This window comes from Patagioenas fasciata, chromosome 1 (genome assembly GCF_037038585.1).
Source record: "Patagioenas fasciata isolate bPatFas1 chromosome 1, bPatFas1.hap1, whole genome shotgun sequence".
In the NCBI taxonomy this organism is placed as follows: domain Eukaryota; kingdom Metazoa; phylum Chordata; class Aves; order Columbiformes; family Columbidae; genus Patagioenas; species Patagioenas fasciata.
This window is the reverse complement of record NC_092520.1, coordinates 127,147,494-127,173,134: the sequence shown is the minus strand read 5'-3', so window position 1 is coordinate 127,173,134 and position 25,641 is coordinate 127,147,494. Positions and strand designations below refer to the sequence as shown.

The 25,641-nt window shown below is 40.6% G+C and overlaps 1 protein-coding gene across 3 annotated transcripts; it reads left to right on the top strand.

The window, feature by feature from the left end:
- The first annotated feature begins 22 nt into the window (after positions 1 to 22).
- GDAP2 (ganglioside induced differentiation associated protein 2) lies at positions 23 to 25,641 on the top strand. 3 transcript variants are annotated; one of them, XM_071814298.1, is made up of 14 exons: positions 23 to 136; positions 1,690 to 1,936; positions 3,499 to 3,638; positions 7,771 to 7,924; positions 9,987 to 10,075; positions 12,499 to 12,575; positions 13,567 to 13,726; positions 15,180 to 15,330; positions 16,300 to 16,376; positions 17,724 to 17,800; positions 18,429 to 18,568; positions 19,157 to 19,211; positions 23,797 to 23,940; positions 24,878 to 25,641. In XM_071814298.1, the coding sequence occupies exons 2-14, from the start codon at positions 1,761 to 1,763 to the stop codon at positions 24,923 to 24,925; spliced, it is 1,488 nt and encodes a 495-aa protein (XP_071670399.1). In that variant the 5' UTR covers positions 23 to 136; positions 1,690 to 1,760; the 3' UTR covers positions 24,926 to 25,641. The 3 variants fall into 3 exon arrangements, with proteins under 3 accessions (XP_071670399.1, XP_065718263.1, XP_065718271.1); XM_065862191.2 differs by having other exon boundaries at positions 23 to 149; XM_065862199.2 differs by lacking the exon at positions 23 to 136 and adding an exon at positions 197 to 502.

The following is a 25,641-nucleotide window of genomic DNA, read 5'->3' as shown; positions in this document are numbered from 1 at the left end:
AGGGAGGGATGGGGGCGGGGCTACTCCCGGAAACGGAAGTGCCCGGCGGCCGCTCTGCTTTTCTGGGTGATGTCGCCAAAGCGGCGCCGGCTGAGACCCTTGGGCCGGGCGGGGCTGGTGGCGGTGCGACCTGCCCGTGAGGCTTGCCCGTGAGTTGCTCCGGGTGGCGGCAGTTCCGCGCTGGGAGCTGCCTGGGGGGGGCAAGTCTGCGGCGGTGCGGGCTGCCGGCAGCACGAGTGCGGGTGGTGTGTTGTGAGAGGCGGAGACAGCGGCCTCCTTCTGGGCAGGGACAGGACACCTCCTCCGGGGAGGTCTGGGCGCCTGGAGTCCCGCTGACAGCGCTCTGTTCCGAGACCCGCATCCTCGAGGGGCCGCCGCTGCCGCAGGTCGGGCGGGGTGTCCAGAGGAGCTTGTGTGCACCCCTGTTCTCCTGCCACTTGATCTCCTGCTTGGATCCCTGTATTTGGCTGTTCACCCCAGGAAACACACCGCTGTAGATAAGGTTTTGGCTGATGCCGGTCTAACTGCTCTTACTTTGTCATTCATGGCCTTTCTTCCAGCCCTTCGTGGCAAAATTCTTATTTAGTTGCTCTTACGGCCATTTTTGACCTAGTGTTGGCCTTTATTACCCCTTAGTTCAAGTTTATTTGTTGATGGTGGGTTTTTTTTCTGGTAATTAATGAATATATTTTCTCATTCATGTTTCCAAATTATCACTTGCAGATATTATCTTTTCAAAACTTATAATTTATTAACCTGTGAGAAAAGCTAAATAGCAGACATGTATGTGACTAACTGAAGCTACCCATGTGAGTGCATTTATGCTGGCTTAATTCACTAGTGTGGTTTCGCAGTTAAAGTGAAAATGCAGTAGGCGAAGTGTTACCTGCTGGCAATTGAAACACACGTTTTTGGGGAGTTCGAGTCTAACAATCAATATTATCTCAGCCTCAAAAAAAAAAAGTCCAATGTCAGAGTTTAGTCTGCAAGTTCAATGGGCAGTGTTCAAATTTACATCTTTGATCTTTCTTGCAAAACCTTTTTGAATGAAGGAGTTTCGTGCCTGAGTGCACAGCTGTAAGAATTAAGCAATGTAAGTTGTATTTGCAGTGCTTCAAAATTTGCTGAACTGCAAGGGTTGTACAGTGTAGGGGGAGGGAGCATGTTTTCATTGGTTTGTTTGTAAGGGGTGTTCTTTTGTTTAGGGTTTTTGCTGTTGTGATTTGGAGGGGGGGGGTATTTTCTTCTTGTTGTTGTTTGGTTTGTTTTGTGGTTTTGTTTTCAAGTATGAGCCAGCACTGGACCGAAATCTCTGAAGGAATAAATTATACTTACCCAGCTACAAATTTGCTTTTTGTTTTGATAAATAGTTTCAAAACGACTGAACTCTTTTTTATACTTGGGAATTTGTGTTCAGCGTTTTCAAAATGCAAGATCACAAGCCAGCTGGACCAATTTAATAAAGAAGGTATTTTGGTCTTGCACTATTGGAAAAGGTTTGTCTTACTGCAAGTATTTACATTCCTTTTTTGTATACAGATAGCAAAACAGAGAGTGTTTGAGTTGTGAATTTATTTTTTCTGTTTTCTGCTTGCTGTAATTGCGTTGCAGCCTTGTGAAAGGTCTGGCTCTGTGGCAACTACTCTTAGTGAGCAGCTGGTGATTTGATTTGATTTTCTTCCTTTAAAGCACCTGGAAAACTCCAGTGAGAATTGGAGTGTGACAAATTAACAGAGGAGAGGAGTCATTGTTTCCATTCCATGGATCCCTTGGGTGCTCCTTCCCAGTTTGTGGATGTTGACAGTCTTCCAGGCTGGACTGATACCTATGAGGCTAAGCAGCTGGACTCTCGCCAAAATCCTGTTCAAAAAGCTCAAGTTGACATTAGATCACCTTTTCCATACAGGAAAGACATCAATGCGAAAATAATTTTATGGTAAGTTCCATATGACTCTGGTGTGTTTGTCATCACCTCTCCACTTACTGTGGGATCTGACTGCCTTCTGTGGTAATCACTGCTATAGAATAAACCTTTCAGACTTTCTTTTCTTGAATCAAATATACACATCTGGGAAGAAAATAATGTTTTGTTCATTGTAAATCTGCAGGTCTGAGATTTACTCCACTATGAGTTATAAATTGCATGCTTGTAGTCATTCCTCGATGCAGCAGACTGCTGCTGTACTTCCTACTGTCATGTATGCTTAAGATCAAAACCTAATCAGGTATTTTGATACAATTCTTTAATTTTTAAAAAAAATATACTTCCTGTCTACTAGCTTTTTTCTTTCTTTACTGGCTTTGTTCTGCTTTCACTTTTCTGTTTTAGATCAGTATTTTTCTTTCATGTGGTTCTTGTGGCTTGCTTTGGTCTATTTTTTTTCCTTTTTCTCCTTTCATTCTGTGTTCTATCTTGATGGTTTTCTACCAAAATCTATTGATAAAGTGCAATGTACTGTGAGGTGAACTTACTTAATCAGTTTTTCTCTCCTGTAAGTCAGACACTCAAACCTGCTCTCTAGGTAAGAAACTCTTTATTAATCAGTATGAAGAGAGAAAGTTTTCTCAGGAACACAGATTCAGGAATCAGCCTGAACCTCCTTTTGGTTCATACATGCAGGAAATGGGACTGTTAATGGATTTGCTGAACCTGATTAAGTAAAGAAAGAGAGAAGTAAAATGTTAAAAATCTCTTGTGACTTAAACTTAGGTGTAATAAATGGGTGCAATTTCAACTGTTATTTGGATCTCTCCTGGTATGTGGGAATCTTTATTTCCCTTCCTATGCTCTTGGATCCCAAAATCTCTAATGGCTGCTGCTGTGACAAAAAGCAGGTCAGAGTTCTGCTACTCCATTGTCTCTTGTGCATATCTGCTTTGTTTATCTTCTGCATGTCTGATCCTTGAACAGCAGAATGATTGTGGTCGAATTACTGGTTCACAATTTCAGAACAAAAGCAGTGAAAACTTGTCTAGCTGCAGAATCACTCTAGATCCTCAGTGGTCTGAGGAAGAGCAGCAGTAGCAGTAAGATGCCCTGGATAGTGTGTATGCAGACCAAAGGAAGTACATTGAAAAAATTGTCAGAGTTCTAAAAGTAAAATACCACAAGAACTGTCATCTTATCTCCAAAGGAGAATCAATTTTTTAAATACATTACACTCCATCAGTTAGGCGCATTGTGTCACATGTTCTGCTACTTAAACTGCTGTACATAAAACTACAACACTGTCTTTTCTGCATGCATTGCTAATTTACTGTTGAGGCTGGCAATTTTTAAGGAAATTATGTGGTGTTTGCCTCTAACTGAAAAGGACAGATTGCAAAGGATGATTCTGCATGGTGAGCATGTCAGGGTATGCTACACTATGTGAGCACTGGAGTACTATTAATGCTTTTCCTTTAACTTGGCATTTCTTTGCTTGTCAGCCCTTATTTGAGAATATCCTGCTTAATTTTACATTTAGCCTGCAATAAGCTGTTTCCGTGTTTCCTTAGGAAAGGAGATGTAGCATTATTGAACTGCACAGCCATAGTAAATACCAGTAATGAGTCTCTCACTGATAAGAATCCTGTGTCTGAAAGTATATTCATGCATGCTGGGCCTGACCTGAGGGATGAACTCCAGAAGCTCAAAGGTAAGTGACGGGGAAACATTTTTTATCTTGTTGAAAACTGCTGTCCTTATGTAGTACAAACCACCAGGATTTGGGCATAGGCTAAACTCAAGCTATAGCTTTTCCACTCCCCACTGCCCCCATCTGATATTAATGCAAAATAAATGAAGAAAATACTATTCGAGTTACATATAACTGAAAATCTGTGGCAGATATTCGAGTTGCTGAGCCCTTGTTTTGTGATATGATAATTCCTATTGTTATCTGAAGCCACATAGAGTAGGTAGCTTATCAGAGCTTTTACCTGAGGGACCAGTCTTGTACATCTTCAGAGTTTACTCGTATCCTGTTCAGTGTGTACATACTGTGGAAGAGGGGCACTGAAGTTCACCATTGCAGTAATTAAGTGGGTTCCAATATACACTTGGTGTATCCTCTTTCAGGCTATTAATATACATGGACAGTCTTTCAGGTAACTATGGCAGTGATAGATGGAGTGATAAAACGCTGTATGTCTCAAAGTCTTAGTGTCTTCTTCAGTTGTTTGGTTCATTTGCCACTTCTGTACACCACGTTGCATTATTAGAATGTTACAGGACCATCCCTAATGGAAGGCTAGTCTGGAAATGGATGAGGTTTCTTTTACCTTAGCAGAGTTTATGGCTGATAATGACATTTACACATGCTCAGCGTTGTTCCCATGCCTGTTGAATGCCCAGTGCCTATGAAAAGAAGAGTTTTCTCATTTTGTGTGTGAGGAACAAAGAATTTATAGTTATCAGACTTCTGCATGACCTTGGATATAATTTGCAGTTAAGAATTCACATTTCTAGTAACTATCATACTGAGCTGAATTTTGAGATGCAACTCATCCCTGAGTAGTACTGTTCCCTCTCTTGGGTAGCAGATCTATCTTATTATGTAGTAACAAACAGAAGCGCCGTAGTCTTTCTAATATAAACACTCAGTAGCTTTGATTACAATTGAATAGACATCTCCTGTTTTTACAAAATCATATTTTCCTGATTCAGCTTGCTTTCTGTGAGTAACTTCAAAGTAAAACAGGAGAAAGAGTAACTGTTTCATAGGAGAAGAAAAGTCAGTGAAAGCAACTGTTAAAATACAGCAGATGTTACAGAATAATGAGGACCCTGCTATGTATACCAGAAGTCTTCGAAAATAAACTTGGGTTTCTTGTGTACAATGCGAAGTGTGAAGAAAGGAATGACCTTTCAGGGAGTCCTTAAAATTTGAGAACTGTCAGTTCTGTATGGAGTTATTTGAAATCTGGGCTTAGCTTCATAAATTCCATTTTACCATGCTGAGTTTTACGTAGTTTTGCATCCTGTACCCTGTGATGATGCTGATGTCTTCTCTCAGTAATGCATTCTGCAGGCTCATGAGCACCATACATGACATTTTCCTTTTGATCTTGTGACAAGAGGTTTTCAGAAATCAGTTCTGTGATATTCTACTGGCATGTTGCATTGGCGAGGAAAGAGGCTGGGTTACAGCTTTGGGTTTTGTGCACCCTAAATGTGTTTGTCACAGTAGCAGAAATGAAAGGGAGCTTAGTTAAGAAACCAAGTTTATGATGCTGTTTTCACCTGCCTCCTTTTTGTGTTCTTTCCTGTCTAACCTTGAACTTTTTTGTAGGATAATGGTCTTGGGGGAAAAAGTGAAAAGGTACGGTCATTGCTCTAAAGCTGTAAAATGGGTGCAGTGGTGATTTTCAGTTAGTTCTCTCCTGTTTTAGTTCTACTGCTCGATATATTTTTACACTTCATAGATTCCAAGAAAAAAACATGATCTTAAAGCATGTGATGTGCTGACCTTTCAAAGGCTTGTACTTTCACTAAGGTTCAGTTAACTTGTGTGTTCCTGGGAACAGTGCGTAGTTTTGATTAACACAGAAATACTACAGCCCAGGGTCCAGGCTTCCAAATGAAGTGTCTTATCAACACATACTTGTTGCAGTCTAATAAAGACCTTCTGTAACAGCCACACATAGCAGTCTTAATCTCCAGTGAGAGTTTTTCTGTGCTGCACACAGTATATGGAGGATTCAGACTTTAAATTTTAAACCTGGAGGGAAGCTATTCTAATGTTTGATATCTCATCGGTTGAAAAATAAAAGATCTTGACTTTGTTCCCAGCTTTGCCACAGACCTTGATCTTCTGCATCTCACTCTGCTAGCTCACCTCACTCTATATCCTCAAGAAGAATAATACTTGCTGTTTGGTTTAGTTTTAGAAGTTTTGTAGAGATCTCCAGGCAGAAGGCATTGGGAAGTACTAAGTGTAGTTAGAGATTACTGACACCACATCTGGTTGTCTGAATTTATGAGTGTCCCCAATGAATTTACAGCTATACCTCAGTCAAACTTACTTCATACTTTTTCACAAAATAGTTTTCCTTACAAGCCTTTGCTTGTTCCTTTGAAGTTGTGTGACTTGGATGGACCATGGAGAAAGAATAGTAACTTGATATCTGATATATTAAGTGTTTCAGTTTTATCTTCTACTCTTTTGATATTGTGCTTAGTTAGTTACTATCTTGAGCTGAGGTGTCTTAGAGGGTGGTGTACAGTAATTCAGAAGAGTGTGCTTAGTTTTAGTATGCTGTTATATTCCTTCTGATTTACCCAGAAGAAACAAGGTGGAGGTCCATGGAAGCTAACAATGATTTATAGGATCAAAAAGTTTGTGAGATGTTGGCTTAAAGGGAACAGGTTGCTGCCATTAAAAAGATACTATTGAATTTTTGAGGAAGAATGATTCTCAATGTAGAATGTCTCTTGCCATAAAATATGCTTTCATGTGCACTGATAAAGAGTCTGCCTGAGCACCACAAGAACAGAGTGAAGTGGGAGAGGTGAATGCTTCTGTTCAGTGGGCAGCTTCCTGATTGACTTAAGCCAAGCTACTGCAGTGCTGCTGCCAGAACGGTGGTCACAGCCTCTTGTTCACGTCTCATTCCTTTTGGTAGGCACTAGCAACCCGTACAATCAGGTTGAAAGTTAATCCAGTGAAATTATTAGTTTTCAGACTGATCAGAAAGCCGAAGTTCAGGTGTACAAGCAGAAGAAAGAAGGTGGAAAATGTTTATCTTTGAGGGCGGTGAAAGCAAAAGATTAGAAGTGCTTCTTCAGCTGTCCAGAACTGGAGTGGACTAGATTTGGATGAAGAAGAGAAGAGTTAGCAGACTTTTCTTCCAGATGCCTTTCCAGATTCTGGAAAAAAAAAAAAAAAAGACTTCAAACACAGTAGCTGTTTCATTATCAGAAATATACTGACAAACTGAAGGGAATAGAGGAGTCTATGAATGTCATCAAGCCTTCTGACAGATTGATTTCCCTTGCAAAAAGTTAGAGAAATTAAGTATGATTAACTTGCAGGGGATAGCCAAAGAGTAGTCAAAACCAAAAAGAGGTAAAGAGATGTATGCTAGCATGCTGTAAATGATCCTGGAGTATATAACTGGAGAGTACTGTGAATGGAACAATTAAATGTGTTGTTTGAACTTCCTTGCCTTCAGACAAGGCACCTATTCTGTCAAGAAAGTATGATCTCCATGAGAATCATACTCTTGCCTCGTGGGCATGGGGAAACTTGCAAAACAGAGCAAGCTACCTTGTTCTGGGAGCAGAGATGGAACAAGTGCTTGACCTATTCATTTTTAACAGCTTTGCCAACAGCTGGTGGGTTTAATTAAGGAGACTTGTAGTCCTTTATCAAAAAAGCCATGTCCCCAAGGTAAGTTGTTAAATTCAGAAGGACTTTTTGTTGCTGGTTGTGTAGGAAATCTGTGCATCGGTTCTCTGCATGCTGTTAAATCATTTCTCCCTTTTGCTCTCTATGTAGCCTAGTAAGCATGACAATAAAGACAGCATTTCTAGCAACTTCTGGTTTGTCCTTGTATGTGTAGTTCTTAAATAGAGTGGAATGAGCACAGCTCTCACCTCCACAATCTGACTAGGTGATACTAAGCAGCTGTTATGACATAAAATATTAAGGATAGCATTCTGTGTCTAAACCACTGATTTCTATATATGAAGTGGAGTTGTCTGACTCTAGAGGAAGTCAAGGGATTGAACACTTTTAACTTACTTATCATGACATTGGCATTTATCCTTATGTTAATATTTTTCAGGGTGCAGGACAGGCGAGGCTAAACTCACCAAAGGATTTAATTTGGCTGCACGTTTCATCATTCACACAGTGGGACCCAAATACAAGAGCCGGTATCGCACAGCTGCAGAGAGTTCTCTATACAGCTGTTACCGCAATGTTCTGCAGCTTGCAAAGTAAGCACACAACAGCCTATGTGAGGGTTTGCCGTCCATGGCACCTCTGTTCTTAAACAATTGGTCTGCAGAGAGTTCAAATGACTGTGAATGTCTTCTCACATATACTGGATTTGGTTAAGTACAAGAACGTTAGTGGTTTCATGGTATACTTCTTACCTGTTGTTATCTGGGTTGTGGTGCAGGTAAATGTGCAGAGAGATCTGAGCTGGTTCAAGACCTGGAAAAGTGTAGCTAGAGCTGTGCTGCATTCAGTTACTCTGAGGAGAAACAGCATTGACAATTGAATTGGGCTCCGTGCTGTGAAATACTTCAAATGACGTTGCTCAAGCAGCAACTTTGTGCATCTGCAGCCACATGGACCACCCCGCAGGCAGATCTGGCTGCTCTGTTGCTTCATACATTTGGCTCCTCTGCTTTTGTACAACAGCTATCTAAAATTCTGAGTCAGGGTGGAAGGTTATTTCTCAATCCACAGTTGCTGCAGATGGGTTTGTACTTTTTCTTGTGACATCTGTGGTATTTTCTACTTCCCCTTAGCTAACAGGTTTTTTTATCTTTATGGTTTCTATTTTTCACTGTTCTTTCCTGTGTTCTGTTCTTCTCATGTGATGGCTATTGTAATGGTAGCAGTCACAAAAAATACCTGAACAAAAGCAATGTCAAAATATACTTAAAAATTCTTCCAAGTCTGGACTGTGCATTACAGTGCAATAGTGACCGTTTCATAATCAAGATTACAACAAAGGTTTCTAGTATGTGCCAGTTTTGTTCTGCCTTGGAAGTTAACAAGCAAAGTGAGATCTGGATTGAAACATTTGAAAAAAAATTTAAAAATTCTAATAATTCTGCTTACTGAATTTCAAGTGCCTTTCAGTCAGGCTGTTCTCTAGAGTAATTTTTGATGCTTGTCAAATTGTCTACCAATTGCTCACATCTGACGACTGTTGGCAACACTTTTGCTTTATTCTTCCAAAAATGTGGCGCTCTGCCTGAAGCATCTTACTGATCTTAAAGTATGTATCACTCTGTGCCAATGATTGTCTCATCATAGCTAGGACTGAGTAAGCCACCTTGGTCTGTGTCCAACCTCTAATAAGTGTCTAGCAGGTTGAGGGAGGTGATTCTGCCCCTCTGCTCTGGTGAGACCCCACCTGGAGTCCTGTGTCCAGCTCTGGGGTCTCCAACAGGAGGTGGATCTGTTGTAGCAGGTCCAGAGGAGGGCCAGGAAGATGATCAAAGAGCTGGAACATCTCTCTTATGAAAGCTGGCTGAGATAGTTGGGGCTGTTTAGGCTGGAGAAGAGAAGGCTTTGGGGAAATCTTATCATGGCCTTTCAGGGGGCATATACGAAAGATGGAGACCAAATTTTTAGCAGGGCCTGTAACAATAGGATGAGAGGTAATGGTTTTAAACTAAAAGAGGGAAGATTTAGGCTACATAGAAGGAAGACATTTTTGACAATGAGGGTGATAAAACACTGGCACAGGTTGCCCAGAGAGGTGGTAGATGCCCCATCCCTGGAGACATTCAAGGCCAGGCTGGATGGGGCTCTGAGCAATCTGATCTAGTTGAAGATGTCCCTGCTCATTGCAGGGGACTGGACTAGATGACCTTTTGAAGGTCCCTTCCAACCCAAACTATTCTACGATAAGTGATAGGTCAGGTGGAGGAACTGGAGAATGTTTGCAATAAAGAGCACCTTCTTTTCCCCTCCTTCTCCTCACTGACAGTCTTATACATGAAGGAAAGTATTTTGGAAAGGATTGCAGGGAACTTGAGGGAAGAACTTCATTCAGGATATGAGAAGTTGCAGGAACAATGTAGTTCAGGTAGAAGGAGAAATCTGAGAATAACCATGAGAGGAAATGGTATGGAATCATTCTTATTTGCTTAGTGGTGGTATGTATGCCTCTTGCCAGGAAAGAATCCTTCTGCAAAAACTCGGAAGAGGGTTGCTGCTGCATAGAGGCAGGAAAAAGAGAACTGGTGTTATCTACTGTACTGACAGACATTTCTTCTCATCTGACAGTCCATTTGTCTTTCTCTTTCTGGATTTCAGGGAACAAGCAATGTGCTCCATAGGATTTTGTGTCATTAACTCTCTGAAAAGATGCTACCCCTTGGAAGATGCAACTCACATAGCACTGCGTAAGTTTCTTGGAAAGTAATGTAAACTGGATAGCCGTATTCTGCCATATCCCTTACCTCTGACAGACTGCTGTTGATATGGGGAAACTTTTTTTTTTTAGGGGGCTATAGTTTATCAGAGACTGTAAAAAGGCAAGACCTTCCATGATTGATCAGGAAATGGAGGATAAAAACAAATGATGCTTTCTCTGTTGAAAGGTAATCAGTAAGATCCATGGGAAACTGTGCTGGAACTTGCAGTTTTCAATATGTTCACTAATAACCTGGAAAAGATGTTGCTGGTAGTAGAAAATTATTCAGACTAGCAAAGATGAGGCCTTGCTGTGAATAGATGTAAATGGACCTCAAACAACAGAGTGAATTTAATCTGCCATTTTAGTGTCATCAGCATATCAAAATATGAAGTGATATTCTTCCCTCACTGACCCACCCCTATGTGCTTCTGCCTTCACGTGCAAAATGATGGGCTAATCCTAGGGAGAAAAATCGTGATATTATATTACAGTTCCATGAAAACAGCTCACTGGAATTCAAAACAGCAAGCTAAGTAAGACACAACAAAATGAAGAATGCTATGCCTTGTCATCAACACCTTAAAGCTGTGCATTCTAAAAGAATATAATAATAGAATCACAGAATAGTTTGGGTTGGAAGGGGCCTTTAAAGGTCATCTAGTCCAACTTCCCTGCAAGCTGAGGAAGTCAACAAGAATAGGGAAAGACAAGAAATAGCTAAGTAAGCTAAAATATTCTTCAGACTGGAATACACTGAACTTGAAGGGAGTGTGATAAATGTCTGTAAACTCATGAGTGGCATGAAAATGGTGATTAGGAATCAGCTATTCACTGTCTTCCAAAGTAAGAACCTTCAAACAATGCTACTATGAACCAGCTTCAGAAGAAACAAGGGGAAATGGTTTCTATCCATACACAATTTGTTATCTGGAACTTCTTACCAAAAAGCATTGTAGATGCTAAAAGTTTGCAAACTCATTTGAGTTCAAGAGGAAACTATATTAAAGGAAAAGATTAAGGTTACTAAAAACAAATCAGAAAGAAAATACTTAAACAAGAGAGAAGTTCTCAGAGAATGTTCAATACCTGCCTGGTTCTTACTTTTCCCTTTTCTCTTTTGACTTTTTCACTTCTATTTGCTCTCTATTTGCTCCTGTCTGCTTTCCACCACCAGCACCCAGTCTCTGGATCTTCTTGCGTGGTACTCCTGCACAATAGGAAAGTTGTTGCAAGTGGAAAGAGTGGGTTTTCGTCTTGCTGTGCAAGCTGACTGGAGAAATCTTTCTTAACCTTAGCTTAGCAGAGGTGCTGGCAACAGACGAAGAGATTTTTGTGTTGTTTTCTCTGCTATCTGCCTGATCAATGAAACAACTGAAAATGTCTGCTTACGCAGGTTCAGGAAACTGCTGTGGAACTGCAAACCTGTATTTGTCCTGTAAAGCAGTGTTGCTGGTCAACCCAACTACACAAATTTCTGTACAGAAGTATTTGAAAATATTAATAGCTCTGGGGTTTTTTGTCCTCTGAACTGCTGTTTCTTGAAGAACTGACACTAATGTAGTCTTTGTAGAGTAGACTTCCTTCCTTTGTTATCTTTTCTTGTCTCTGTAGGTCTAGATGCCCCTTGATGAATACTGCTAGACCAATCTTTATTTGTTTGGACACTCTCTTTGCAGTCTGACAGGAAAGCACTTGAAAATCCTGACGTGTCATGATTATTGCAACTCAAGCACTAGGAAATCCTGCTGTGTCATGATTATTGTGTCTGTTCCAGGACATGTCTGACTGGAAGCTTGGTTGCAAAACATTTTTTCTTCTCAGCTGGGAACTTGTATGTGTTCCTGGATTATGCTGAAGCTTTGGGAGTGAAAAAAATGTAATAGAGAAATTATCTCATCATTTTCCAAATATCATTTTTATGTGCTTCTTTGGCATAGCTGACCCCTGAGGTTTTGTGCAGCTGACTCTGCCTTGTACCAGCCTCTGCTATGGCTTGCTTATCATCTTGCTTCCCTGATAACTGAGGGCACTGTGACTTGTTCTAGGAACATCTGGTTTCGGCAGTTGGCACAGAGCTGTGATAGAAGGATTTGGCTTGATTTTTGCAGGTCCTTAGGATCATATTCCACAAACTGGTATTAAGCTAAAATCACAGAGGCTTTTTTTCCCATTTTTTATGCATCTCTAGAGTAAGAAGCAGGAGAGAAGGGAGATGGAACTTCCAATATGTACAACCCATTTGGTGCATTAAACTACCACTTAATAACAGTTGTGTGCAACCTGCGGAGCAATTTTGAATGAGAGAGAGATTTCTCTTTCTGTTCTGTACTCCATTGATTTCCTCACTTGTAGTAATGTGTAAATTTCTCCTCCTGTTTTGCTAACTACATTTAATCTTCTTCCTTGCAGGTACGGTTAGAAGGTTCCTGGAGATTCATGGAGAGACTCTGGAGAAGGTGGTGTTTGCAGTCTCTGAGCTTGAAGAGGTATCTCCCTGATGTTCATTCCACCAAAATTCATGGACATGCATGGTCCTCTCTGGAGCAGTGTTAACTCCCACATTGTGGAATTGGATTTAGATTTCCCCTTCAGATCATCCTGGTTTGCACAGACTTTTTGTTCCACAGTGTCTGTCTCTGACCAGCATAGCATCTTTTCCAGAACTGTTTATGCTCTTAGCAGTCACTATGGGCATGTTCAGAATCTTTCCACTTCTGACTTCCATGTTCATGAGCCGCAAACAGGAGCTGATACAGACCTTGTAGCATGGAGTTCCTCATATGAGATTTCCTCCTTACACAGTGCTGCTTCCCTTGTTTTTTAAAAAGGCCAGGCTAGCATGCCCACAGGTCACCTGTGAACATCTTAAACATTGCTTGCTGGCTTGACATTTAATGATCTTTGTTCAGACAGATGGTAGCAGTTTGAACATTGACTTTGCTTGTGTATTGGACTTGCTAATGGCAGTTCCTGGGTGGAACACCCACACTGTGGTCAGGTTCTGTGGCATCCGGATAAGGAAAATAACAATCTGTTGACGGTTCTAAAATAGTTAATCAGTTGGAGAGAACACGTGTTCAGTAGAGATTTTTCGCTATTTTCCTCCAGGTGGGGAGGATTTCTCTTGGTTGTTGCTTTCTCTTTTTTCTGAGTCAGATCACTAAAGATGATCTGTGTAGTGGTGCATTTTAATATAAGCAGCCTTCACTGAACTCTGTCATCTATGTATATTTGTAACTTCATTACAAAGCTAAAGTATCTGCAACCTGCCTGAGCTCATGTAGGTTAAAGGAGGATCCTCTCAAGGTCATTTGCCAGTATGACAAAAAAAGTTAACCTTGGTCAAGGTTATCTGCCTTTGTTGCCAGGTAGCAGCCCAAAATAAGCTCTGAGAAGGTCCCTGCTATAAAGGCAGGTGTTACTTAACTGAAGAGTGAGGATGCGTGATAGATCTTCACGCATTTTTCTTATTTGTAGGCCACTTACCAGAAGTTGATGCCTCTGTATTTTCCGAGATCGTTGGAAGAAGAGATACAATCCTTGCCTTACCTCCCTGCAGATATTGGCAATGCGGAAGGGGAGCCTGTAGTACCAGAGCGGCAGATCAGGATTACTGAAAAGCCAGGTGTTCCAGATGGTGAGTTTTTTAACTGAACCTTGGAATAAATATCTGTCTGAAAGTCAACTGGAAAACAGAAAAGGCACATGAAAAGCAGAGATGTCTTCTCACCTTACCCAAGGCAGGCTCTGATGAAGAGAGCTATCAAGCTGCCTCATTAGCTTCATGTGTTCCACAGCAGTAACTTCTGCTTTCTGCCTTGTTGTGTGGAGTGGTGTGGTTAGAGGATGTGGTAGAGCTGTTATTCTGTCTCTTTCATTCTTTATGGGGAGAGGTGGGATAGTTCATACCCTTTGCAAAGTTTCTTCCAAGGTGGTTAGGAGCTTTGCAGGTTTTTTGCAGAATCTCGTGCAGCCCTGTAACTGAAAAATACCATCATTGTTAATGGTCCAGCTTACATATTAGCCAAATGTTCCTTATATATTAGTAAAGGTCTCCAATTATAAAATTCTGTTGATACAGCACGTGTGTTAAACTAGTAGATGCTCAATGAAAACTAGCAGAAACTCTTTAAAAGACAGAGGAACTAGATCAACACAGAGACCAGTGTTTGCAAAATGGCTGTTAATGCTCAGTGGAAGAAGTCTGTTTGTAAAGAGGTTGCATAGATATCAGGGTTGAGGAGGTGAGATACGTATTGCAAAACAATTTCCTATATAAATGGGCATAGCTGGCATGTTCTGCCATATTTTTTGAGCAGTGCTATGAAAGTTTTACACTTCTTCAGATGAAGCCTTAAACTATCAAAAGCAGATAATTTTGAATGGATTTCACAAGTGTTCTGCATTTACATGGCCAGTTGGGATAAGGCTACATATGCATAGAGGATACAGACAACTTAATTTTCCTGGTCAGTTTGATACCTAATGTACCTTAGCCTACTGATCCAATCTTTTCCGCGCAGCACCCCCCAGCGCCCGAATCCAAACTGCTGGTTAGAGTGGTATTTGCAGCTGTGGCCGGTTAGTGTGAATACGACAGAAATATCTAAACCCAGTTTACCGCCAGGTCTACAGCATCTGTTCAAGGAGCGCCAAGGATATAAAATGAAGTGAGCCTGTTCTACAGTACAGCTTCTAAACTGGGTAAAGCTGCAGCATCTGTACTTCTGCATACTTATTTCCTCCCCATGACAAGCAGGACAACTGTAAAGCCGAAGTCTCTTTCTCCAGACCTTATCCTCTGAGGGAGTGAACCACTATCCCTTTGTTACAAGCTGATGACTAGGACTTGCCCAGTTAGTTTCCAAGCAAACCAATATTTTAACGGAGTCCATAGTTATCAATCACATGCTATAATCTGTCAGTGCTACTGGTGAGATCTCAGAGCCACATCACGGTACATGGTGGTTTTTTGTGTTAGTTTGTAGTATGAAACTGGGTCAGCTTGCTGAGATATATAGCAGTTAATCATCAGCACTGCTGTCTTGTACACAGCTTGAACATTTTACACACCTTTGTTTCTATTGCAGATGCTTCAGATGAAGAGGGTCTGGAGGCAGATTTGTCTTTCATTGGTTCCCATGCTTTTGCCCGCATGGAGGGAGATGTTGACAAACAGAGACGCCTCATCCTTCAGGGACAGTTGTCAGAGGCAGCGCTGCAAAAACAGCATCAGAGGAAGTGAGAATTTCCTTGTCTGTGTGAATGTTTCGGGTTAGCTAGCTGTTTAGAGGACCGGCCCTGATGACGGTTTTGTTACCTGTAAAACCGAATATTCTGGCAAGGAAATACAGCTAAAAACTGATGTCACCATGGATGGCTGTGGTAGCCTCTTTGGCCTGAAGGGAGGGGGCAGTAGGAGAAAAAAGGGAAGCCAGTGATGGAACCCACTAGCATGCCCAGTGCATCCGACCAGCCGGCTTATTTCTTTGCCACAAGATGTCACTGTTCTGTCACCACTTTTTGTAGTGGGATTGTCTGCTTTCAAAACTGCTCACTTGCTCCTGAGGCTTTGGGCAGACAGCAAAACATTTTTCCTCCATCTTTCAAAACAGAACGATAAACAAATGAAAGCTGAGATGGTTTGGTTTTCTTTCCTTTCCCGCGCCCCCCTCTGTTAACCCTAATGTGCATGATCACTTTCTTAGAAGCCTGTTCCATGCTGGAGTCCTCTTGAAGCATGATGCTTGGTTTATTTTGTCAGATGAGCCACCGAGTTGTTCACCATTCACAGGAGAAATAATTTTAAAAAGCCATATGTGACACTGGTTGCTGCATAGTTGTGTTCGACTTCTAGACTTTGTGAAGGAGGTCTCTTTTTTCCAGATTTTTTTAAACATTGTCACTGAGATATTTATTATAAATGAGAAAAAAATCAGATGTTTTCAGCCCAGATGCAATACCACTATATTTACCAGTTGGTGTGTGTTCATTGTCCCAGTGAAAATCACTAGATATGTAACTAAGGCACTGAATCTCTTTTTTTGATTCACTTGATAGTTACTCCATAGGTCAGAAAACCATAACATTAGAGAGAGGGCTTAGTCAGGAAGAGCTTGTTTTGTCCTTCCCTTTCCATATACCTCTTTGGGCTTCTAATGCTAATCCAAAGGAAGAATCAGATCTGACCGGATGTTTTTAACTTTCTAGTTATAATCGCTGGTTGTGTCAGGCAAGAGCTGAAGACCTCTCTGATATTGCTTCTCTTAAAGCCTTGTACCAGACAGGTAAGTTCAGTATACTGATGACTGATGTGCATTGTCTTAAAGTAAAAATATAAAATAAAGTTCTAATATTTTCGTCAGACTTGACTATATAATACATCATGTTATTAAGCTAGAAGCCTGGCCAACAACTAGGCAGCACCTCTGCAGTAAAGCAGTAATTTTCTCTTGATTGGCTTGAAAGACCACATAGTAAATTCCAAAACTGCTCTGCTTTTAAAGTCTGAGGATACATGCATATCCTGAATTATCTGTAACTTTAGATGTAAATAAATAGTGTTAGATAAAGGTGCTCTGTATGAGATAGTTCTTCTTTTGGTCTGAATTATCTCCACCTTTTTGTTACAAAGAAATGAATGTTGCTTTCAGATGATCAGTGCTGAGAATAAGCAGTTACCAAAGCAACAGCTAATGCAGCTTTCCTGAACCAACTGACTTGCTTTGTTTCCCTCAGGTTAGGTACATGTTGCTCTTGTCTCTGACTCCTAGTGCTAATGGCCAAGTACCATGGGCAGCAGATCTTGCAGCCTTGAGTTCAGTAGGTGGGGAGATTAAGGACAGAACCAACAACCCAATGGAGACTTCTGTGGAAGATAATAGGTTCTTGCAGCCTGAGAAGTGGAGATGGGGAATCTGTCATCTTCAATTGACTTTTACTCTTTAGGTAGCATCATACTCATACATCAAAATTTGCCATAGTCCCAGTGGCTTATTGCTGCTTTGCACCATGGCAGGAAGAAATAGGCAAGTAGTCAGGCTCTCAGAAGCATCACTGTGTTTCTGCAGAGAATGTCTGTTCAGCACTTTGGTTGCTGTCTTTGACCACCTGAAAGTCCAGATACTTTCCTTGATCTGTGTGCAAATATCAAGGCTGTGTGATACCTTCTACTCAGTAGCTGCAACTTTAAATTCTTGTGTTTGCCTTAAACAAGGCTCCGTGGGCTGCACATCATCCATAAGGTGTGCTCCCGCCATCTGTGCATTAGATTTCAGAGCTAGATTTCTAGGAAGAAGTTTGCTTTGGTGGTAGAAGTGAAGCATTTTTTTTTTAAATAAAAAACATGTTATTGCTTGAGATTTAGGTAAATGTGAACTACATGGGAAATGTAAAAATGCTGCCCTTAAGACTTAAGTTTAGGATGTGATGCACCCTTCTCTTTTGGTTCAGAATAACTATTGGTATAGTGAGAGTAGTAACTCTAAGCATATTTCCTCTGTTATTAAGATGAGAACCACATGCATTGTAAAAATTCTGAGCTGTGGCTGGATCTACCTTGTTTGAAAGGGACCAACTCCAAAACCTGGCTTGACTGAGAGAAGTTTAGAGGCATGTTTTTCTTTCTTTTGTAGGTGTGGATAACTATGGCCGCACAGTGATGGTGGTGGTTGGAAGGAATATCCCTGTAACATTGATAGACATGGAAAAGGTAAGTCTTTGTAAAACTAGAGTTGTGTGGGTTGAATATGAATGTTTCAGGGTGTGATAGTCTGATTAGAAAGGGTAATTTAGTGTCAATACTAGAAACATTATCTCTGGAAGACTTAAACTGTTTTTGTAGGCAGATAAAAATGTACTCCCTTATAAAACTGTATGTGTGTTGGGGTGGCTTTTTTCAAGGAGGAATTGGACTTTTTGTAGAAAAATTGACCTAATGTGGACTTGTCTGTCTTCTCAAGAAGAAAGAGACTTGACTTGCGTCTATAGCTGCCAAGACATGGGTGAGATGTAACAAGTCAAATTAGTTTGTCATGGAAACAGCAAGAATTTTTCTCCACCTGTGACTTCAGCTAGACCAAAAAAACAACCAACCAACCAGAAAAAAGCAAAACCAAACCAAACCAAACAAACAAACAAAAAACACAAACCAAAAAAACCACACCTAAATTATTATAGTCAAGTTGAAGACTTGGAATGTTTTTTTTGCTCAAACATGCCACCCAGCCTCATGATTCCTGATTTGTGAATGAATTATGAATTAGAGGAAGCATATTAAGATGTAATGCTACTGTGAAAGAGTTATTTGCAAATATAAATCTAATTTCTTTCTGTCTCAGGCTCTTCTGTATTTTATCCATGTCATGGATCACATTGCAGTGAAGGAATACGTCCTCGTGTACTTTCATACACTCACAAATGATTACAATCAACTAGACTCTAATTTCTTGAAGAAACTCTATGATGTTGTTGATGTCAAGTGAGTGTCAATAGGAAAAGAACCCCTTCTGATCATACTCTGTGCTGTGCAAATGTTTGTCATTCCTTGTATCTGCTTTCCCATTTATTTGTGAGAGCTGGAACAAAGACCTAAATAAATAACAAAGGCAAGAGGAAGGAAGATATGTTTTATTTCCTTCTCAGAACCATCTATCAAACCTGGAAGTTTTGTCCTCTGCAGCCTCCTTTCTGGAGCTGTTAGAGGGACATGCTGTGTGTGTTGTTTGTATATATCTGGAAATGGAGTTTTTGGAGCCTGGCATTGTTGAAAGGATGTTGGTAGTTGTGAGGGAAGAGGTGTCGGTAGCATTGGCAGTCATAATTTGTCCGTAATTTTCACTGCCAACAGAAAAGACTGCAGGCTATTCTGTCTTTACCTGAAAAAATAATAATTCTGCTTTTTTTCCTTTACATTTACTTTTCTGATATCTGCCCTTGTATTAGATCCAACTTTGTAAAATTACATCACAGGCACTTAAGCAAAATGATCTATGTTTTGACAGCTGAACTGTGTAGGTCAGCTTAATTAGAAGTAACTTCTAAAGATTTTTTTCTTTTTCTAAACCAGGTACAAGAGGAACTTAAAGGCACTGTATTTTGTCCACCCAACATTTCGCTCAAAGGTGAGATAAATAGTATAAAAAAAAAGTATGTTTTGGGTGTTGGTGGAGTAGTATGTAAGACTGTAGTATGAAGAACATGGAGGTATACAAAAGACTTCCAAAATTAGGCAATATCTTCTGGATCCAGAATCAGAACTTGAAATTCCTTCCCATCTTTGATCTACCTGTAGTCTTCCAACCTCAGTGATAAGCTGAACCCCACTGCAGTGCAGTTGTCGATGTCTTGTTCTGTGTGTACTCTTAACAGAGAGAGGTGGAAGCTTTGTATCTTGTTTCTTTAAAAGAGAAGGGTTTTCTCCTTTTTCCTGCTGACTGGTTGGCAGGGTGACAAACCATGACCAAAATCTCCTGGAATTATTTTTTGTGAAGTTCATTTCCTGGATGTTTCACCTTTTTCCTCTCCCCACAAAAGGTATTGTGTGCGTGCTGCAGATCACATGAGAGCTGGTCCAGTAAGGGCAGAGGGCACCGTGTCGAGCAGCAATTAGGTTAATCAGTATTATAGAGTGTAGTAGCAAAGAAAGATGGGAAGAATGCCTTTGTGCCATGGTGTGCAGAAAAATCCTGTTAAGCTTTTAGGAGACGAAAAACTGAACTAATCAAGCAGTAAGATATTAACCTTGGGTACGATCCATGTGTGGCAACAGAAGATGGAGCTCGTTCCCTTCTGTACTTGGACGCTACTCATGCTGCAGCAGTACGAGTACTCCAGATGAACTAAGTGGCAGCAGCAGCCCTTCCTAAAATTTTTGTTTGTCCTATTGAAACAGAACTGTGATCCTCCACATTCACATCAGATTAACTTCTGTGTTTATTCTGCTTTTTGCTGACATTGATCAAATTTGAGAAAATTATATGCCTGGAAAAACATCTGTTTGCACACGTTCAGCAGGAATTTCTTTGCTAAATTTCCAAAGAGTCCTTTCTTTGCATGTGCACAGCTGGGACACCATGAGACTTAGAGCTTCCTTGTTTTTATGTAGATGAGGCTGAGGCTTCCCAACAGTGTACCTCCCAGTTTCTGCCTGGATATTAATTATTCCTTCAGGGTACAGATCTGAGATCTGAGTGCTAAAATTAGATCTTCCAGCTCTGATGTTCCTGAAAATGTGGGAGCTGATGTAGAACATGACTAAGGCCACTAAGCTGAGTGGAAAAGTTCAAGCTAGGAAGCACTAGTGCTTTAGGTTCACAGCAGCACTTTATTCCCCTCCTCTCTTCCCATGCATTTCAATTTGCTTGAGAAGTGGGGTGTTTTTTTGCAGTTGGAGGTTGGGAATTCATGTTCAGCTGTCCATTGCCATGTTCTCTGTCCCTTTGGGAACTGCAGTGGAACTTGACAGATCTATGGAGCAAGCAGATAGTTGAAAGGAAGCAGAGAGGGTGAGAGACATGGAGTCCTCTAACTGAGTGGAAATCAAATTGGTTTGTATCCTATTGTAGCCGCACAGCTGGAGGCAATATCTTTAAAAAACCCTTAGCACGTTAATCTTCCTACTTGGAGCACTGACTTTCTTCCATAGAAATAGTGGAAAATACCCCATGTCCCAAATGTGGAAGGAAGGCTTCTGCATTTATGTGGCTTCCCAAACCCATCACCCTTGTACATATATCCAATTCTTAAGTCTCTGTTATAAATGGTCCATTTTACCACAGTATTGAATCCTGGCACAGTGAACATTTGCCATGTAATAGTCATCTTGCTTATTTCTGGGCTAAAAGGGATCAAGAGGCTTTTTGGCGTGCCTTTTGGATACACGGTGCATCCCTAGAAAACAAGCATAGTTCTGAAGGTGCTTCATAGTGCCAATGATGGTTCTTTATTTGGTGTCTAGATGTGGAACTTTTAAATTATGTGTATTCTGAGGATAATTGCCTATCTACAACACTTTATTTTCAGAATGCAGGGAGGAGGGTTCAGCAGTTATCCTAGAACACAGAGTAACTGAAGCAGGGTGTGCCATTGCACAGTCTGTTTTTGTACGCTAACCCTGCTTTTATTCATGCTTCAGTATGAGCATTCTTGTTACCTGTGAAGAACTTGGTTCTCCTGTTATGCTGCTGAAATGTAGCTTATGAAATTGCATCATAGGCATATAGCAATTATTTAGGCTGGCAGCAACTCTTGCAGTGTGAACTCTTTGCCACCAGGACTTAGATTAAGATCCCCTTGAAGTGCTATCACAAATTCCTTTGTACATTTTCATGTAAGTGTATTTCTGCTGCTGGTATATAAATAAAGGGCTTTGGGGGAATTTTTGTGTATATCCTCTTTGCTTTCCTCTCCTGAGAGTTCTCCGAACAAAGCATCATAGAGCTTGGTGTGTTCTGAGTGAATTGTCAGTGGCTGGATCTGAAACAATGCACCCATAAAAATTGTGTTCTGATAAATTTAGTAACTTAGTTGTAAATCAAGAATGTTTCAAAACTGAAATATATCTGAATACTCAAATTAGATGTTCATAATCATCATAATCTTTATCACGAACAGTTTTTGTCTTGTTTTTCTGTAGCAGTCATAAAAGCGGTTTCTGAAAATCACATGCCAATATAAAGGTTTTTGCAGATCACTTACGGCTTTTTCTACACAATATCCTTCAAACTGTAATAAAATTTCCCAGATTTTAGTAAGTTTCTCTTTGGGGTATGACCCAATTAGAGATTGGTGACACTTTATCTGTGGTGTGCTGTTTTTTTGAGGGCAAGACATCTGAGACTTTAACCCTGTGGTTTTCTGACTTGGCAGCATGACTCCGATAGCCCTTTATTCAGATTCAGAACTGCAGGACAAGAAAAAAAATGAAGGAAAACTTCAACAGATGACTAGACTTTCAACCCTTTTTGGACTGCTGTGGCATAACTTAATCTGCTTTCAGTGCATTAACAGGGATTTGGTTTCGTTTAATGTTTTGGGTTCTCTTACTGATAAGGGAATGGGTACTCTTGTCTTGCTGTCTCTATAACCTGTGATTATTGAGAATGGAGATAATAGAAAAATTCTAGAAACGTTTCTGTCCCACTCCCTTTTTTTTTCTGCATTACTGGGTAAGATGTGACAAACTGCAATGGCTTGTACACTGAGAGGGGGCAGAAAAATTTAAAAAATCACTTTTCCCGATAGCAGTTTTCACGATGGCTGCAAAATATTCCTTATTAGGCTTATATACATTAAACATCATAGCAATTATGTTTAATGATTATAATTCATAATACACCTTGGAATGCATGCTACTTTGGTACAGGATTGAGAAGGTAATTTTCACTCGTTAAACTGTTGTCCAATGTCACTCATAAGAGGTCTTGTTAGAAAAATATAGTAAATAATGAATGCCAGTAATAGTCTCCCTGCTTTCTGCTAACATAAATCTCTAATTATGCCTTTAAACTAATAAGTCAATCTTAAATGTTCTGTCCTGTTCTTTATCTCCTTTGTCTTTTCCATTGTTCCCTTCTCATGGCATTGTGCTGTTTTGAGGAGACAGCATAGTTAATCCAGGACAGTTCTTAGGCATCTACTTTTTCTTTAAATGTTGAATCCAGGCAGATCGATTTTTTTATTGACCTAAAGTTTTAGTTTCTTTGAGAGTCCCACTTTCCTCAAGGCTTTTCTTCTGGTGTTTCTTCTTTTTTGTTAACTTACCGCAGTCAAAATGCAATTATCAAATAGAATCAAAGAATGGTCAAGGTTGGAAGGGATCTCTGAAGGTCATCTGGTCCAGCCCCTTTGCTCAAGCAGGGTCAGCAAGGGCTGGTTGCCCAGGACCATGTGAGTGGTCCCTAATATGAGCATTTGTTGACCTGTAGAACATTTTTTTTTTCTTTCCATTCAGTCTGCCAGGAAAAGGCTAGATAAGAAATAAACAAAAAGTAATATAATGCTTAATTTTGGACAAGGTGAGTTGAAAAGTAAAGGCTTGTGCAGTCAACCTAAACAGGAATATTGAATAAATTGTAGACATATGCATGGTGTCTTTCTGGCCTTTGCAAAACAAAAATTAATTGTCCTATTTACATCTAAAAGAGGCAGAAGTGTGAATACTTAAAGTAAAATCTTGTAGAATACATTGATAAGGCTTTGATAAGAAATGTGGCAAAACAGAAAGATACACTCAGCCAGCCCAAAGCAGAGAGGAGATTTCAATAGGACCTTTGAACAGCTGAAAGTCTTTCTCTCCCTTGAGTTGCCTTTTCTGTGAAAACTTGAAGGCAAAGGATTAAAAATGCTTCTGTCAGATACAGTCAAATAGGTCATACTCTGAGCTGGCTAAACAGGGAGTGAAAACATGCCACTATACTGATGGTTTTTGGAATACAAATAGCAGAGTAGCTGTCACTCTTGTACAGAAGAAAGGGAACTTAAACTGGAAGCTGGGGAGGATTGAGAATCGAGTCGGAAAACACGAGCTCAAAACCTCTCAAGACAGCGCCTGCCAGCAGTCAGTGGTGTGTTGTTCCTGACATTGTTGTATTATTGCCATGATATTAGTGTTTCAAGTTTAACTCAAACCTGTTTAATGATGGAGTATAACGTTGAACTTGAAGGTTTTGAAATGGCACCATCTTAATAGTTGGGGTTTATTTTCAGGTCTCAACATGGTTTTTCACAACCTTTACAGTCTCAGGGCTAAAGGACAAAATCCACTATGTGGAAAGCCTTCAGCAGTTGTTCACAGCCATACCCCCAGAACAGATTGATCTCCCCCCTTTCGTCCTTGAGTATGATGCCAGGGTAAGTGATTGAATGTGGCGTCAGTCTTTGCTCGTAGGTGTAGTTTTTGTGCTTCTCCCATTCTGCTCTATAAGAGCTTTAAAGGAACTGACTTCCACATCTTAAGAATGGGGAGAAGAAAGGGAGGGTTCCTCGAGAGTCTAGTTGTTCTTCTGTGAGTAACAATTGTCTTAAATATTTGCTTGGGTTTTTTTTTCTGCGTCAGTCGAAGTAGAGGGCTTGGCTAAGAAACATACTCCTTTCCCAATACAGCCTGTGCATGAAAGGCAGACTACACTTTTTCAGCCAGGAACTGTAACAAAACGCACTAAGAGCCCGTGGACAAGATAAAATTCCTGTTGTACACCTGCTATGTACCTTACACTGACTGCAAAAAGAAATTCCGTGTTTCATCTTCCCTGTCCCATGTATCAACAAACACACAGGAAGCGGGGGCAGGAGGTGGGGAGGGGGGTTGGCGAATAAAGAAAAGTAGTGGGGAAATAATGGAACTGTAGAAGGGCACCTTGCCTTTGTGTTGGTCCCTGTTCCTCTTCCCTTCTCCATCCCAGGTTGCTAACCAAATGGTGGATTGAGTATGCCTTGCTCTGGCCAAATCATTCCAATAGGACGTTCGATAACTATGAACTAATAGCCAGTGCTGTGTGTCTGCATAAGCAACTTTGTCTTGAGTGACTGGCTATGCTTGCATCACAGCTTTGGCTTAATGGCAAGACTTTAACCTGCACTTTTTGCTTAAAACGGAGGCAAAACAAGGCCTATTTTTTTTGCCTGATGACAAGCACAGTCCTCTCCTGGGTGAACTGTGGCAATCACTGTACTTGTGGAAGATGAAGCCAGGAGTACCTGTTAATTTCTGCCCCTGTGTCATCATCCATTGCACCCAGATGTATTGGAGAGCACTTTTGTTTAACTGCTGATTCTGTTCTCATTGCAGGAAAATGGGCCTTACTATTCTTCTTATCCTCCATCCCCTGACTTGTGATCTGCAGTCCTGCAATGCTGCTGGTTTCCCATGGATCCAATGACCTGACACCTGCCAAAACCTGTGCATTTGCCCATGTACAGAATTCAGAGAGAGGGTTTTCCTCCCCCAGCTCTGGTATTTTTTTACTGATGAGATATTTTCAAGCACTCAAGCAATCAGAGAACTTTGAGCCACTGTGAACTGTACAACTATTTCAAATATATTTATCCACTTGAAAAGTTGATTTAAAGATCACTAGGTGCATTTTATTTGGGGTGGTGTTGTTTTTTGGGTTGTGTTTTGGTTTTTTTTGAAGTTGTTACAGACTTTCTCTTTTCTGGGACATCCATCAAAAGCACTTGATCATGCTTTTAGCTATTACCATTTTCCAGCTCCATTTGTAATACCGATTTCTGACTGGTCTGCACATATATTGTGCAGTAGCAGCCTGACACATTGCTCATCATGTGCTCTCTGTGTTTCACATCTGATTACTTTCCTTTTCTGTTAGTGCTCATTGCTTTGGTCTTGACCCAGCAAAAATATCTGGAATTGGGAATGCCATGTCTGCAGGCTGGACAAAGCACTACAGCCAAACCAAGATTACTGCAAGACTTAGTACCATAAATGCTAGGTGAGCTAGGAGCCTTGATAAAGTCCCTGTCAGTTTTAATTGGATGATGTGACATGTCAGGATGCCACTACCCTTCCAGTAAGAATAAAATTGAAAAGCA